Source organism: Sardina pilchardus, chromosome 10 (assembly GCF_963854185.1).
Source record: "Sardina pilchardus chromosome 10, fSarPil1.1, whole genome shotgun sequence".
NCBI lineage: Eukaryota > Metazoa > Chordata > Actinopteri > Clupeiformes > Clupeidae > Sardina > Sardina pilchardus.
The window spans coordinates 20,268,317-20,284,562 of record NC_085003.1 but is presented as its reverse complement, the minus strand read 5'-3'; the positions used below and the strand labels follow the sequence as shown (position 1 = coordinate 20,284,562).

Sequence of the window (16,246 nt, the reverse complement as noted above, 5' to 3'; positions counted from 1 at the left end):
CCTCTCCCCTCTTATTGTCCTTAATTGAACAAGGCGATATCTTATCTGTTAATTACCGTTACCGCCCTCCCCCTTGTTCCTGGCACACACTAATGACTCTCTTTCTCAGGGCCCGTGCATAGGCACACACACACTCAAGGGAGCGCTGCAACAGGGCCACTGATTCTGAGCTCTGAGCTGCACACACGCACACACACACACACACACGCACACACCCCACGGGTGGCTTTACAGCAACAGGATTTAAAGAGAACAAACAAGCAGTGTCAAGCAATTTATCAGAAAGAAAGAAATGATCACTAGTGGAATGCAATGAAATGGATATCGTTTTGAAATCCGTACGATTGAAGTATCCTTTTTTAAATGTGCTAAAGTGGCGCCTGAGCACCAGTGTGTTGTTCTAAAGCGCGGCTCCCTGAGTGGCTTTTCCTCTCCTGTCTCACACACACACACACACACACACACACCGTCTCCTGTCTCTGTTGCCGTGACGTCACCTGCGCCGAGCCTCAGCCTCGGAGATGAAGCGTGTTTAAATCCGCCGCCGCAGATCGCTGAGCTGCCAAATCTCCCCGCCAGAGGTAAACAAGCAAATTGTGGGGGTTGATTCCGCGGGATGTGGGGGGAATATTCCGGCGCGTTAGGGATGGCGTTAGGATGGGGCGGCCGAGGCGGCGGTGTATTTGTGCACGGTGAGCAGATCTGCTGGAGTGGTCAGGGATATTGGGAGCAAATCTTTCAATATCGTGTGCGATAAAGACACATTATTTCAATCTGCATCACTTTCTGATGCAAATCTAATTTGCCCCTGTAGAGCCATTGAGCTCTCTCTCTCTCTCTCTCTCTCTCTCTCTCTTTTTTTTTCTTTCTCTGTGTGTGTGTGTGTGTGTGTGTGTGTGTGTGTGTGTGTGTGTGTGTGTGTGTGTGTGTGTGTGTGTGTGTGTGTGTGTGTGTGTGTGTGTGTGTGTGTGTGTGTGTGTGTGTGTGTGTGTGTGTGTGTGTGTGTGTGTGTGTAGGGGGAAGAAATACAAGAGGGCTTGAGGAGGATGAGTGTGTTCTTAGTGAGGGAGGAGGGAGAGGAGTGCAGAGGAATACAAAGAGATGCTACAAATGCTCCCTGTTCAGCATACACTTGGGCCTTGGACACACACACACACACACACACACATTACCCTCCTGTTTCATGAAGCGTCACACACGCTCACCAACATGTCTCCCAAACACACTCCTGACAGGAGCTCAAAGCTGATGCACAGGACTGCCGAGTGTGTGTGTGTGTGTGTGTGTGTGTGTGTGTGTGTGTGTGTGTGTGTGTGTGTGTGTGTGTGTGTGTGTGTGAGAGAGAGAGAGTGACTACCTGTACTGTACTAGAGGCCTGGAGCCCTTCAGCTGGATCCAAAGAGCCAGCGCTGCAGTTGGTGTGTGCTGCGGCCCTGTCGTGGTCATGTCGCCTGCTGTTTGGTGCTCCGCCGTGTGTGTGTGTGTGTGTGTGTGTGTGTGTGTACGACTGGCTGTGGAGCATGGTGTCAAACGGAGCGCAGCTGCAGGCCAAACAAACTCTGTGTCAGCGAGAAAACATTCTGACCTGCACACACACACACACACACACACATGCACACACACACACACACGACATGCACACACACCAACACACACACACACACACACACCCACACACACACACACACACACACACGACATGCACACACACCAACACACACACACACACACCCACACACACACACATGACATGCACACACACCAACACACACACACACACACACACACACACACACACACACACACACACACACATACACGCACACACACCAACAAACACACCAACAAACACACCTACACACACACACACACACACACACACACACACACACACTTCCCTCCCCTCACACTCTAACGTAAAGCACATTTGGTCTCTCCAGCTGCCACTTTTGAACTCCAAAAATGAGTGCTCTGCTGCCCACTTTTATTTCATAATATCTGTATGTTAAATGTGGATAAATAATTCTACAATAACTACATGACGCTGCTTTAATATGGCTACATATTACACACCAAGTGCGGTTGGAACGCATCGTTATTTTATTTATAGTTATTTACCTGAAGTGCACAAATGTCTTTGTCTGACACGCAACAGAGTAAAAACTGACAGCATTGTCTTTCTCTGTCTGTTGAAATGTACCCACACCCCCCGCCCCCCCCCCTCCCCCCCCTCGACCCGCCTTCCGCTGGTGAGTAAAGCCTCGTATTTTGAAACGATAAATAATTCATGCTGTTAATTACCGCCTCTGATTAATTTACCATTCATGAGTCGGCCCGCCCGTTTGCCGTCAAACTTGTCCTCTTTGTGGAGCCGTCAGTAGGCAGACGTCCTGTCCAGTTTTCACTCTTCACTGCCCCTGCCCCCCCCCCCCCCCCACACACACACACTCACACGCACTCACATACTCCCCCCCCCCCCCCCCACACACACACACACACACACTCACACACACCCCAAACCACACACACCACCCTTGCCTGTCTTTTTATGGAAGTGTGTGTTGTGTTTGTGTTTGTGAGTGTGTTGTGTTTGTGTGTGTGTGTGTGTGTGTGTGTGTGTGTGTTGCCCATATGGGCTCGTTCTCCTGCGCTCTGCTCTCCTCAGCTGTAAAATCATTCCGTGTCTCCCCGTCACCCCGCCGGTGCCTATCTCCCGCCGCTTGATTTGTAACTTGATTCCGGCGAAGGGAAAACCTGTAGATTATCCCGCTTTCATTAGGGAGGGGAAGAAAAGCCAAGCCGTGTCAGAGAAAGAAGAAATCAATTTAATATAGACTTAACTTGAGCAAATTGCATATTCTCCCCCGTAAGTGCTGAGCTGGCGCTTTCAGCCACTCCTCAGGAGAGACCAGCCTCATTATTAATTGCTGTGTGTGTGTGTGGGTGTGTGTGTGTGTTTGTGCATACACCTATGCCTATATGTGTCTTTTTTTTGTGTGTGTATATGTTTTTTTCTGTGTGTGTGTGTGTGTGTGAGTTTGTGCATGTGTGTGTACCAAGGTGTATGCTTGTGTGTGTGTGTGTGTGTGTGTGTGTGCGTGTGTGTGTGTGTGTGTGTAAATTCATGCATGCTGTGAGAGTTGCTGTGCCCTAATGACGCTCCTTGTTTGGGCTGACTGCAAGAGTGACTCGCTGGACACAAAAGAAAACAGAAGCAGACATTAGAGAAGTTACATTAAGACAACAGCAGCTGAGAAAGAGAGAGTAGAAGAGAGGGCACAGAAGAAAAATGAAGAGTGTGTCGGAAAGGAGAGAGAAGAGAAGAGAAGGAGGGATGCAAGGAGATGGAGAGGGACACTGGGGAGCAAAAGAGAGAGATAGAAGGAGAGAGAAAAGAGGAGAAAGAGAGAGAGAGAGAGAGGGAGCATAATTAGGAAGTTGCGGAGGGTCTGAATGGGGCCAGCCAGGTGGAGAGGAGATTGGTGAGTATTTATGAACGGACGTCATCCTCGTGACAGGATGATGAATGGAGCGCAGAGGCGCCGCCATTTCCCTCTTTCTTCCCTCCTTTCAAAACACCATATATGATAAAATACACTCTTAAAGTTGATGACCAATTCTGGTGTGCTCTGGTCAAGGCAAGGTCACTGCCCCCGCCTCCGGAATCCTCCGGAAAAAGTGCGGCTGCTACGCGGCGCGAGGAGGAGGAGGAGGAGGAGGAGGAGGAGGAGGAGGAGGAGGAGGATGAGGCTGGCAAAGTCACTCCTCTAATTGCTTTTTATAAGGTGCCCTTTTCAGCAGAGCTCTTGCTCTCATCTCCCTCCAACACACACACACACACACACACACACACACACACACACACACACACCTACGTACCTCTCTTTTTATTTCTGTCATTTAAAGTGCCATCGTGTTGAAGTGCGGTGAGATTCAGAAGATGTCAGTCTCTCCTGCCTCCCTCTCACATGGAGCTGGTCACAGAGTGGAGAAACAGCCTTACCCCTAACACACACTACACACAGAGTGGAGAAACAGCCTTACCCCTAACACACACTACACACAGAGTGGAGAAGCAGCCTTACCCCTAACACACACTACACACAGAGTGGAGAAGCAGCCTTACCCCTAACACACACTACACACAGAGTGGAGAAGCAGCCTTACCCCTAACACACACTACACACAGAGTGGAGAAGCAGCCTTACCCCTAACACACACTACACACAGAGTGGAGAAGCAGCCTTCTCCTTGTGGGATTAACGCTGATATTACACAGTATAGTCTACTCTCTTCAGTACAGTACAGTACAGTAGAGCATTGAGTAAGTCATCTGCTCAATCTGACATTGTACAGTAGTAGGTGAGGTGAAGGGGTATGTATTTGTATTTGTGTGTGTGTGTGTGTGTGTGTGTGTGTGTGTGTGTGTGTGTGTGTGTGTGTGTGTGTGTGTGTGTGTGTGTGTGTGTGTGTGTGTGTGTGTGTGTGTGTGTGTGTGTGTGTGAGAATGTGAAAGAGATAACTGTAGCACTGCATTACTGTACTGAATGATCTGCTGGGTCTTGGTGGGAGCCTCTGTCAGTGGCTGGTGTGGCCATTAAAGGGGTCATGGGGTGTGTGTGTGTGTGTGTGTGTGTGTGTGTGTGTGTGTGTGTGTGTGTGTGTGTGCACATGCGGTGAGAGTCCCAGTGCAGGGGGGCACACCTCATCTCCCGCCTCCTGCCCTTATTGGATTGGACAGCTCCCCCGCTAATTATATTACCACCACCCATCTTCAGAGAGTCTTAGAGCTTTATTAAACACACATAGTGCTCTCAAGCGCGCACACACACACACACACACACACACACACACACACACACACATATATATATATAGATACATGCGTACACACAGGTGAATAAAGCCACAACGGTATACAGAGTTCATATGCATAATCCCACATAATCTGGTAGATGATGGTCCGTCAGGGCCAGGATGCAAGCAAGGAGAGCAGCAGCTCAGTGATGGAGGGATAGATGGAGAGAGCAGGAGAAGAACAGAAGAGAAGGAGGGGGGGAGTGCCTCCCTCAAGAATATCTATATATTGCCATTCTGCACCATCTCACCCTCCTTCTCTGTCTTTTGTTTGTTTCTCTCTCTCTCTCTCTCTCTCTCTCTCTCTCTCTCTCTCTCTCTCTCTCTGTCCCGCAATCTTTCTCTCTTTCTTTGATGTGTGGTCGTGGCCATGGTCTGCAGATGTCACAAAGGTCATCGCCATGTGCCAGACAGCTGTTGGGTGGAGCAGGGGGGCTGATACTAGCGTTTCTTGCACACACACACACACACACACACATACACACACACACACACACACACACACACACACAGTGTGCAGACCATTGTCATGCTGACCTTGTTAGGTATTCTTGGCCATTTGGTGTGAGGAGGGCGGGTGGCTCATTTCTCCCATAAGCATCCATGGCCTTTAGTTTAAACACACAGCTCCAGGGACCAGATCGCTAAAGTGACCCGGACAGCAGAGCAGAAATAAACACACGTCACCCAGGCCATACACAGGCACTAGCCACATAATAATAATAATAATAATAATAATAATAAAAAAATAAATAAATAATAATAGTAATAATAATAATAATAATACAAATAGCAATAATAATCATCATCTTCTTAGAGTTTTTTTCATCAGTGTTTAGTTATGGTGAACATTAAACTGTTTTAAGATGTTATTAGGAAAGTGTTGTGTCTTTATTGTAGGCGATTAAGGGGAGAGATAATCTGCTCTGCTCTCTGGAAGAGTGTGAGAGAGAAGGAGAGGGAGATGGACATTGAGTGATGGAGAGAGACAGTGATAGAGAGAGCGAGAGAGGGAGTGAATGTGTGTGCGTGCGTGTGCGTGCGTGTGTGTGAGAGTTGAAGTCCGAGAGAGCGGATGTTTGCCAGGAGCGTTTTGCCCTGTCACCCCGGCCGTCCCCCCTGTCCCCTGTCTGCTGCTGCGGCCGCCGTCTCCGTCTCTGTCTGTGGTGCTGCGGCGTCAGCAGGATGCTGGAAGTGAAGCAGAGGAAGCTCCAGTGCTCCCCACTCCTCCAGTGCCCTTGAAGAGATGTGCACTTGTCAGGCTCCTCATAAAACTCCTGAACGATTGCGTGCCGCCACGTTCCCTTTCCCCATCTCGTTCTGCCCATCTCTCTCTCCCTCTCTCTCTCTCTCTCTCTCTCTCTCTCTCTCTCTCTCTCCCTCTCTCTCTCTGTCTCTTTATCCCCTCCTCTCCCGTTCTCTTTCTTCCCTCCCTCTTCCTCTGAAACCTGGCCATCTGTCTAATTGTTCACCTCCATTGCCTTAATGCTTTTTACATGCGTTTCTCCCCCCTTCTTTGCCCCCCCACCCCCTTCCCCCCCCCCCCCCCCCCCGTCTCTTTCCAGGCAATAAACTTTATTTTCTTCGCAAGACTTCAATCTGCAGAGGAAAGCAGGCGTCCAGCTTGCGCTGCGTTCCTGGCCGCGCTCCAGCTCGCTCCGCATCCTTCCGTCTGATCCCGGCGCTACTTCCCGTCCTCTTCTTTTGTGTGCCGGGGCTGTTTGTCTGGAAGTGTGCGCGCATGCTGTTTCCCCGCACCTCTCCGCTCATTCATCCCTCTCTCTCTCCCTCTCTCTCTCCCTCTCTCTCTCTCTCTCTCTGCCTGTCTGATGGAGTGTGGAGAGTTGTTCATTGTGTTGTAGCCATGCTGCTGGTAGTGGCAGCTTGTGCCGTTGAGTGGCGGTGTTGTTGTTGTTGGTGTTGTTTTTTCAGCAGATTTTAGTTAGTAAATAGCCATTTGATACAGCCAGAGGCTTTCTCACCCAGACTTGTTTTTCAGTATGTGTGTACGGTTTATATCCACCAGGTGTGTGGCTGACTACTTGCACTACAGTATATAGCTGCGTCTTCACCTGTGTGTGTGTGTGAGGCGCAGAGTGAGGCTTGTCCTCGGGGTCTTCCATTCAGCTGGTAATGACAACCGTTGTGTTGTGCATTGCGGCCTGGTGAGTGTGTGTGTGTGTGTGTGTGTGTGAGGGACTGACCCGTCCAGAGGGAGCGGAGGACGGCTGTGGTGTTCTCCGTCAGACGCGCTGCGCTGTGCTGCGTCCCTGCTGGCCTCTGGCCCCTCGCTCCCAGCCCATCACACACACTTCCGCCCGGTGATGTCCGTGATAAATCTCACCGTCCAGCCCCAGCGGTCCCTGCCGAGGGGGCTCATCGAGCCAGGGAATTGCCCTCTCCCCCCACTCCTCCCCCCCCACCTGAGCGCCTCTGGTGTGGCCGCGCGGCGGTAAAAATAAACCTGTTTTGTCGTGTCTCCGTCTTCCATTTATCAACCCATTTGAGGCGCTATTTCTGCTGCCATCGGCTCTGTAAACCCAATTTATCTCGCCGCAGAAAGACTCTGCAAGCTAAAGATGGAGCCTCTGCTTCTGTGGGGATCTCTGCTCCCCTACACACACACGCACGCACACACACACACACACACACGCACACACACACACACGCTGATACACTGAGAGACAGAGAGAAAGAGAGAGATGCCACCTCAGCATACCTCCTTTTGGTTTCGGAGAGTCTGTCAACAGTGGAAATCACCCTTGGCCCTGTTTAGAAGCAGACTGATACATATAGATACAGAGATAGATACCATTTGTTTAAATCAGACCTCTTGTGAGCTACTATCAAAGGTCTCTTTGTGTGTGTGTGTGTGTGCCTGTGTGTGAGATTGCATGCACATGTATGTAATGGTCTTTGCATGTGTGCACACACACACACATTTCTGCTCCCATCCAGATGCATGCGCAAGTGTGTGTGTATGAATGTGTGTGCGCGTCCACACATTAGATGCAGTGTGTGACTCCCAGATGAGCTTTTGAATGACTCCGGGGCCACTGATGACACCTGAGCTTATTCCGTCACCTGTCTAACCTTGAACCTCCCAGCAGCCACAGGCACGGATGGGGGCAGGTTCTGCATGTTCTGCATGTCCAGAACCAGAACCAGAAACGAGAGCGCTTCCTGGAGAGAGGGAAGGGGAACAGGGCTCCCCACAGTCCCAAGTTTGAGACGCTCATCTGCTCGTCTCTAGATTAGGAATGTCTGCGAGACTGATGAGTGTCGTGCGTGCCCAGCGGCCTGAGACACAGACATGGCAGAACCAGGCTCTGGAATAGATATCAGACATTACAAATGGATGACAGAGGGCACACGGCAGAACCAGGCTCTGGAATAGATATCAGACATTACAAATGGATGACAGAGAGGCAGGAAGTGAGGGATGAAGCCCCCGTTTCCCCGGGTGACGGGGATTGACAGCGTTCCTGAGGGGACGCGCAGGAGCCAGCGTATCAGGATTTAGAGAAAATAAATAAAAAAAAGAAAAACAACGTTTGAGATTCACAATCCCTCAGAGGAAGAGAGAAGGAGAGAGAGAGAGAGAGAGAGGGAGAGAGAAAACCCAGGAAAGTGTCTTTCAGCTGTCATGAAGGATGGGTTCCCACGGCCCATTTATCTGCTCCACACACACACACACACACACACACACACACACACACACACACACACACACACACACACACACAGACAGACAGAGCCCTGTCTCTCGCTTCATGCCACTGCAAACCCGTCAGCGGGCCAGTGAGGCACATGTGCATAGCAGTCATATGGAAATGTCCTACTGTATGGCGCCGGGCCTGCTGCTGCTGCTGCTGCTGCTGCCCATGATTTAGCTGCTTTATGAGGGCGCCTGCTCAGCCTGACAAGGTCCCCATCACACCCGGCCCAAATGGATGAGTGGTGTTTAGGGAGACAGAGGCAATTCATCTCTGCCACGCCATCTCTCACTCTCTCTCTCTCTTTCTCTCTCGCTATATCTCTGTTTCATTCTCTTTTGTTGGTAGCCTATGCATTGAATGTAAACCTGAACAGTGCAACATGTGAGCAGGCTCTAGTTTGTGTGTTTGTAATCTGTGTTCCGGTGTGGTGTTGATGTGTGTTGTGTTGGGGATAAACTCCTCACACTCTCAACTCACTCATCTTGGGATTGGCACGCTCTTGGTCCTCTCTTGCCTGATTTGTTCTCTTCTGATTTGTTCTCTTGTTCTCTTCTGCGAGTCTATTCACAGTGTGTGACTGTACAGTATGTGTATCCTCTCCCATCTTCAGACGCGTACACACACAGACACACACACACACACACACAAACACACACACACCTCAGTATTGCTTGTGTAAAGTGGATGTGGATGAGTGAAAAGCATGAAGCCCGTGTTCTTGTCTTTGTTTGTGCTGGTGGCGTGCGTCTGACAGCCTGAGCACACCTGACAAACTCCCTCACTGGAGCCTGACTCATGCATGTGTGTGTGTGTGTGTGTGTGTGTGTGTGTGTGTCGGGACGTCAACGCGACAGCGCCGTCTCGTTCTTCATGCGATCAATCTAACGTGACAATTAGGTGTCGGTGTGGTGGCTCTCACTCGCTCACGGTGGCGTGCGTGCGTGCGTGCGTGCGTGCGTGCGTGGGTGCATCCTGCCACCGTCACGTCTCGTGTGAATCAGCCATAAAGCAGCGATGAAGCCATCCGCACCTGATGCCTGTCCACACCGCAGGCTCCAGTGCAGCTCACGCATGCAGCTCAGCCCTAGTGCAGCTAGGCTGTCTCGCGCTGAAGCTGTGTGTGTGTGTGTGTGTGTGTGTGTGTGTGTGTGTGTGTGTGTGTGTGTGTGTGTGTGTGTTTGTGTGCGTGTATATATGTGTGTGTACACACATAATGTCAGTATGTGTCATCTTAGCAAACTCTTCTACACACATACAGTACATGTCCACATATGTCCACACACATACATATACTGTAGCATGTGCTGTTCTCCCCACTCCTCTGCCTAGCGCTGAGCCTGCTCCATATCCAGTCCTCTCAGCACAGACCTCACTCTCTCTCTCACTCTCACTCTCACTCTCACTCTCACTCTCACTCTCACTCTCACTCTCTCACTCTCACTCTCACTCTCTCACACTCTCACACTCTCTCACGCTCTCACTCTCTCACTCTCTCACGCTCTCGCTCTCGCTCTCAGCTCTCAGCTCTCAGCTCTCAGCTCTCAGCTCTGTGCTGTTATTATTCTCCTGCTGATCAGTGGTATTTGAACGCACACGGTGTGTGATGTGTGGTTTGAGAGACTAACCATTTGGGTTACTTGGATGTGTAAGGAGGACATCAGAGGGCAGTATGTGACGGTGACCAACCCCAGACAGCAGTCTGTGACGCCAAGAGATTGCACTGGTCAGGCTGGTGCTCCACACATGGGCCCAGGTTCTGAGCAGGCTGTGGAGGTTCTGGTGGTGGTCAGTACCTACTACACATGAGCTCCAGACCTGCTGCTGTCTGGTCTCTAGCTGAGCTTTTATAGGGCTCGGGCACACGCTTTGCATTCTAGGAATATTGCCGCCATGTTGGAAGCGCACCGAACGTAATAATCCATTCATTCAGATGCAGAAGACAAGATATATATATATATATATATATATATATGGTATTAGCGATTCTTTTCCTCTTGCAATCATGGGTTGCGCTGTTACACCCCACTACACAGCAACATACGACCAAGAAGGCAAAAACTAAGTAACAGGAAAACACTAACAGGCGGAAGTAAATCCTTACAAGGCGCATAGTAAACTAAGGAGTGAGGCTACCAATATGGCTGCCCGTGAAGTTTTCGCGTCACGATCCTGAGCCCTATTGCATGAAGAAGGACTTCATCATCAGACTTAGGAAGTGTGCCAAGTATAGTTGTTTTATTGACGGTAGGCCCTCCTTGTCCTCCTCTCTTCCCTCGTATTGATGAACAACTGTCTGCTTGTGTACCCATTAGATTAGGAAATCTTTGAATAATTGGTCATTAAAAACAATACATTTTATTGAGCAATTCCAAGTCAATACGGTGAATTTACTGTGTTTACTGTCTCCGTAGATATTCATCCCACTGGGGAGTCAAACCCTCTTTTTCAATCAATCCTTTTTCCCTCTCCTCCACACTTTCCCCCCTCCAGTATCTGATCTGACTGAACACTGCCTCTGGTGTGAAGGGAAATCGTAACCAAAGCCGTGTTAGTGTTGCGTTTTGAACAAACCCGAGCCGCCGTGGGATCTATTTATTTGGGCTGGGCTCGTCTCAGTGCTCAGTTCTCAGTGCAGTCGTGTCAGCAGTTGAGCAGCTGAAGGGAGAACGCGCTGATGAACTGATGAAGCCATGCATCATCTTCTTCACTTCACTCTGTCAGATCCGTCCCTTGTTTACCCCCCCCCCCCCCCCCTTCATCAGCTCAGGTCCCGCCATGCGTGTGTGTGTGTGTGTGTGTGTGTGTGTGTGTGTGTGTGTGTGTGTGTGTGTGTCTGTGTGTGTCTGTGTGTGTCTGTGTGTGTCTGTGTGTGTGTGTGTGTGTGTTTTCGTTCATTATTAGAGCCCCCCCCCATCTCTAATTAAGGAGGGGGGTCCCCGCGTGTGGCTGTTGCTGGTGTCAGTGGGAGGGGAGCGGTGAGGGCCCTCCTGGCCCCCCATATTAAACTCATAACTCGCTGGCCTCAGGACAGCTTGATAAGCGCCCGCACGGCCAGAGACCCGCGGTGGCGTAATGAGCCGGGGCCCTTCTAGCCGACCGGTGCGCTGCCCCCGCCGCATCAGCTGTCCGCACGCATCCCTCACGCGCCGCCCCGGTTTTAATAAACTTGCCCATTTTTATTTGCCCGTTCATCAACAAAACTCCCTAATAAGTGATGCTACGCCGCGCCAACGCCGCGCCAACACTGCGCCAACACTGGGCCAACGCCGGGCCAAGGCTCACAGCAGCTGTAAAAGAGCGCAGCACACCAGCAGCACACACCACAGGCCTTTCAGCCCAATTAGCTTTTGCACATTAGCTGCACATTGTGCATGACACACACACACATGATTACCACAGTTCCTCACTTTTACCACGCGTAGCTGTGTTTTATGTTCATAACAGAGCGCGATTTCTTTGTCACGGAGCGATAAAATGAGCGATTGATGAATGAATATGTAGCGGCTCTTGCTGAGCGGGGGGCGGGGGGGGGGGGGGGGTGGGGGGGGTTATGAGTTATCGTCCGGCTGGTTTCCTGCCCTCCGGAGGCCTGCCATTGACCTGTGACCGCTGTGCTGCGTGACCGGGCCTCTCCCCGTGATTTATTTGCCTTTCTGAATATTGATTGCGTTACGCGGTGATCAAAGGTAAACCTAAAAGCTGCTGCTGAGTGGCCCATTAGCTCTGCTTTGGCCCTGTTTTCATACATAATTTAGCTGCCGGGGCTCTCCGGTGCCATTACGGACATCAGCGGGGCGAAGCGCGAGCTTCAGGTACGCCTCTGGGCACTGAGAGAGTGCACCTTTGGTGAGGACCAGGGGCGCCCTGAGCCCCGCGCACGCCGGCAGAGAGGGAAGCGGCGAGCTGATCTGCGGTCGGCCAGATGGCCTTTAAGGAAGGACTGCTTCCCTGGAGAAGGCTCTGCTTCTTGACGGTGGGCTTACCGTAAAGCTGGCAGGACAGTTTACCGTCAGCACAGAATGCATTACACGATGCACTCAACTTTTGTGCCCATCATACACTTTAGGCAGGGATCACACCGGCCAGCAGCGAGCGGCAGGTTTCCTATTGTTCTCTATGGTTCTCGATGGTTCTCTCTCCATTGTTCTCTATGGTTCTCTATGGTTCTCTCTCCATTGTTCTCTATGGTTCGGCAACGGAACAGTGGCAGCACTAGCATAATGTAAGTGTTGAGCATTGCAATGCTGAGCATTGAACTTGGTTCAACTTTTCAAAAAGGAACACAAGGGTATTCAATTGTTAGTCTAAACAAACCGTTTGTGTTACTCTGAAAAAAGAGTAATGCTCTGAAGTGTGAAAAAGATGAGCGTTAGTATAGCACTCTCTCAGCCTACTGTGTGACATCAAGGTCTGCCACTCCGTCCCTTCAGCTGGGGTTCCCAGAGTACACTCTGGACACTCCAAGAGTGTGGCTCTCCGAATAAACAAATGGCAATCCCTTCCATGCGTCGAATTTACCAGCAGTTAAAACGTTGCTCTGAGCACTCGGAGTGGCAATTTACAAATGCCGTACTGGTACATCATTTGGTGATGTCCAGAGGTGGACATTCCAGGTTCAGAAAGTCAAAGTCCTGCCAAGTATTTGATCTGACCATTTAGTAAACCAGCTCATCCTAATAAACAGCCAGATAGATCAGATAATTAGTGATATCATTTGTGTTAAGTGCACAGGTAGAAAGAACTTTGAATCACCAGGCACTGAAAACAATCAGTAAACATTTATTCATTCATGTACATTTTAAATGTATTTTTGTCCTGTAATGTGATGTGTCCTACTGTTTTGTGTGACTGATTGTCCTGGTGCGGCTCTCCTACATGTGTGTGCTCTGTGTGTGCTGTGTCCAGCATAAGGCGCGGGTGGAGGCCATGCTGCTGGACCTGGCCTCGCTGAGGAGCGTCAGAGAGTTCGCCGAGGAGTTCAAGGCCAAGAAGCTGTGAGTAGGATGCACCACCACCACCATAACCACCACCACCCCTACATACCACCACCACCACCACCCCTACATACCACCACCACAACAACACCACCACCACCACCACCATCACTACACAGCACCACCACCATAACCACCACCAGCACTACACACCACCACCACCATAACCACCACCACCATAACCACCATCACCACTACACAGCACCACCACCATAACCACCACCACCAGCACTACACAGCACCACCACCACCACTACCACCACCACTACACACCACCACCACCACCACCACCACCAGCACTACTACATCACTCTATCAGAGAGCCATATCTGCCACTACATCTCTGTCAGTGACTGAAACAACAGTGTATAATTCTGTAAATGTTGAATAGGACAGGCTAACCATTGTATCAATTTTTCTCCACCACGTTGACTGAGAGTAGTTATTCATTGGTAGAAATAGATATGAAGTGAGGAGCCACTTAATGGGTCTGAAGGGCCACTCCACTCTGCGCAGGCTCTACAGAAAGCCCTTCTCCTGTGTGATCTACTGTATAGAGGCCTCCCTGGAGTGTCCCATGCAGTGCACTAGCACTGAGTCACGAGGAAAAGCCTGCCTGTGTTGGCTGCTGCACTGCTCTCTGATCAGGATTGTTCTAACCGACCTGATGGAGGAGTGGGATCTTATGTCCCCCTAAAGGCGGAGAGAGCCGTCAGAGCAGAGTGGACTTGGCTGGGCGCTGGGCGCTGGGGCTCGGCCGCACGGATCTCCTCTAGATGTGTAGTGGCCAGTGTCCATGGAGGAGAGCCCAGTCCAGCAGAGGCAGAGGCAGCATCTGATGTCTCCCTGGAGCCACTGGCCAGGCTTTTACTCTGTGCTCTGTGCTCTGTGCTCTGTGCTCTGTGCTCTAGTGTGTGTGTGTGTGTGTGTGTGTGTGTGTGTGTGTGTGCTCTGTGCTCCGTCTCTGTCCTGCACTTAGCCAGTGGTCACGGGCCAGAGCCAAACTCTGACCTCCACCCCCCCCCCCCCCCCCCCCCCCCACACACACACACACACACCCCCCTCTATGCACTCTCTCCCTGTCTCCATTACTGAGCTATCAAATCAGAGATGGGGCCAAGGGCCAACCTCTCCCATTATAGCCCCCACCCCCCACCTCTCTCTATCCCTCTCTCTCTCTCTCTCTCTCTCTATCCCTCTCTCTCTCTCTCTCACTGTCTCTCTCTCCCACTGTCTCTGCTGCTCGCTCACTTTCGCTTGCCCCCCCTTCTCTTTCTCTCCCTCACTCTCCTCTCATTCTCTTTCTTTCTTTCTCTCTCTCTCTCTCTCTCTCTCTCTCTCTCTGTCTCTCTCTGTCTCTCTCTCTTCTGGTCAATAAATAAGTATCCAAACCCCTACAACATAATTCCATCAATCTCATCTCTTCAGAGTAATAAGTCCTTCACAGTCTCCTAGTTAAATCAATTACGGACATGCTTTCATGAAGTTACATTCCTCAGCGGAAGGCTCCGGGCTCCGGCTGCGGCAGCCGCCACTCACCAGTCCCGTCACGCCGCCTGGAGCTCGTCGATGAGGGAAGGGCCCGGTGATTTATTTCCCCCCCGTCATAAAGCTCCCTGACAGGGCCTCGTAACGTCGCCGCTTTGGCTGGCTCTCCTCGGCCGCCGGTGAGCGCGGTTCTGGTGCAGCTCCGTCTGTCCGACCGCTCGCGCGTCGCGTTTGTTTATTTGTCTTTTGTAAACAGTTGTTTATTGTTATTTGGTTTGTCGGGGGGAGGGTTGGGGGTGTGTTCCCTTGCGAGAGGGAGCGCTGTTTTTTTTTTAGTGTCGGGGGGTGTGTAGTGTTAGGCTGTTGCCGTGCGGGCGAGTCGTAATTGTAATTTGGTTCTAAGCGTTCCCTCGTGTCCTGGTGCCGCGTTGTTCCGTCCGTCTCTGAGGAGGAGAACGTTGATGAGCGCAGCCGAGCTGGTGGTTGGGGACGGGGGGACGAGACAATGAGTGAAAGACACATCACACCGCATGTAGGACGCTGTCACAACAACAACAACAACAACAACGCGTCAGAGGAACAGACTGGCCCTGATACTGGCAGGACACAGCAGCTCCACTCTACAGGGTCCCTGTGTTCAGAAGAGGGGCTTTGGGTCTGTGACTCTGTCATTGGTTAAGTGCACTGAAGAGCACGTGCTCTGTGGCATCCTAAGGCTGGCATGTGGGAATGTATTCACCCCGTGTCTTGCCCGCCGCCGGACGTGACTTTGTCCTTGACCCTCCAGGAAGGCGCTGGTGCGTGTGGGCCCGCTGGGTTCTGCTCCGCTGGGTCCTGCTGCTCTGTGCGTGCCGTGCTGTGCCGTGCGGTAGCGCTGTGGGCTGGACGCTGCTGTGGCGCTGGTCTGGGATCTGCGGGTCTCTGGCCCCTGGCCGCCCCCTAGGCAGGACACTTGAGCGCCCTGAGCAGAGCCAGAGGCCTGGTCGCCTGCCAGCCTCCCCCCTCCCCACTGACCCCCCCCCCCCTCCCTACTGACCCCCCCTCCCTACTGACCCCCCCTCCTCTGCTGCCCTGCGGCATGCTGCTAACTGCTGCTCCTGCGGCTGGATTAAGCATCCCAACACAGCTCTCTCCTCTCCTCTCTCCTCTCCCCCCCTCTCCTCCCTTTTCTCTCCTCTCTCTCCTCTC

The 16,246-nt window shown here is 51.4% G+C and overlaps 1 protein-coding gene across 1 annotated transcript in view; it reads left to right on the top strand.

Annotated features, from left to right (window-relative positions):
• The window catches only part of wwox (WW domain containing oxidoreductase), a 211,589-nt gene that overhangs the window by 37,840 nt on the left and 157,503 nt on the right, over positions 1–16,246 (top strand). The window contains exon 6 of the mRNA XM_062546899.1: positions 13,482–13,570. Within this exon, the coding sequence (XP_062402883.1) occupies positions 13,482–13,570 (89 nt within the window). The remainder of the gene's footprint in view (positions 1–13,481; positions 13,571–16,246) is intronic.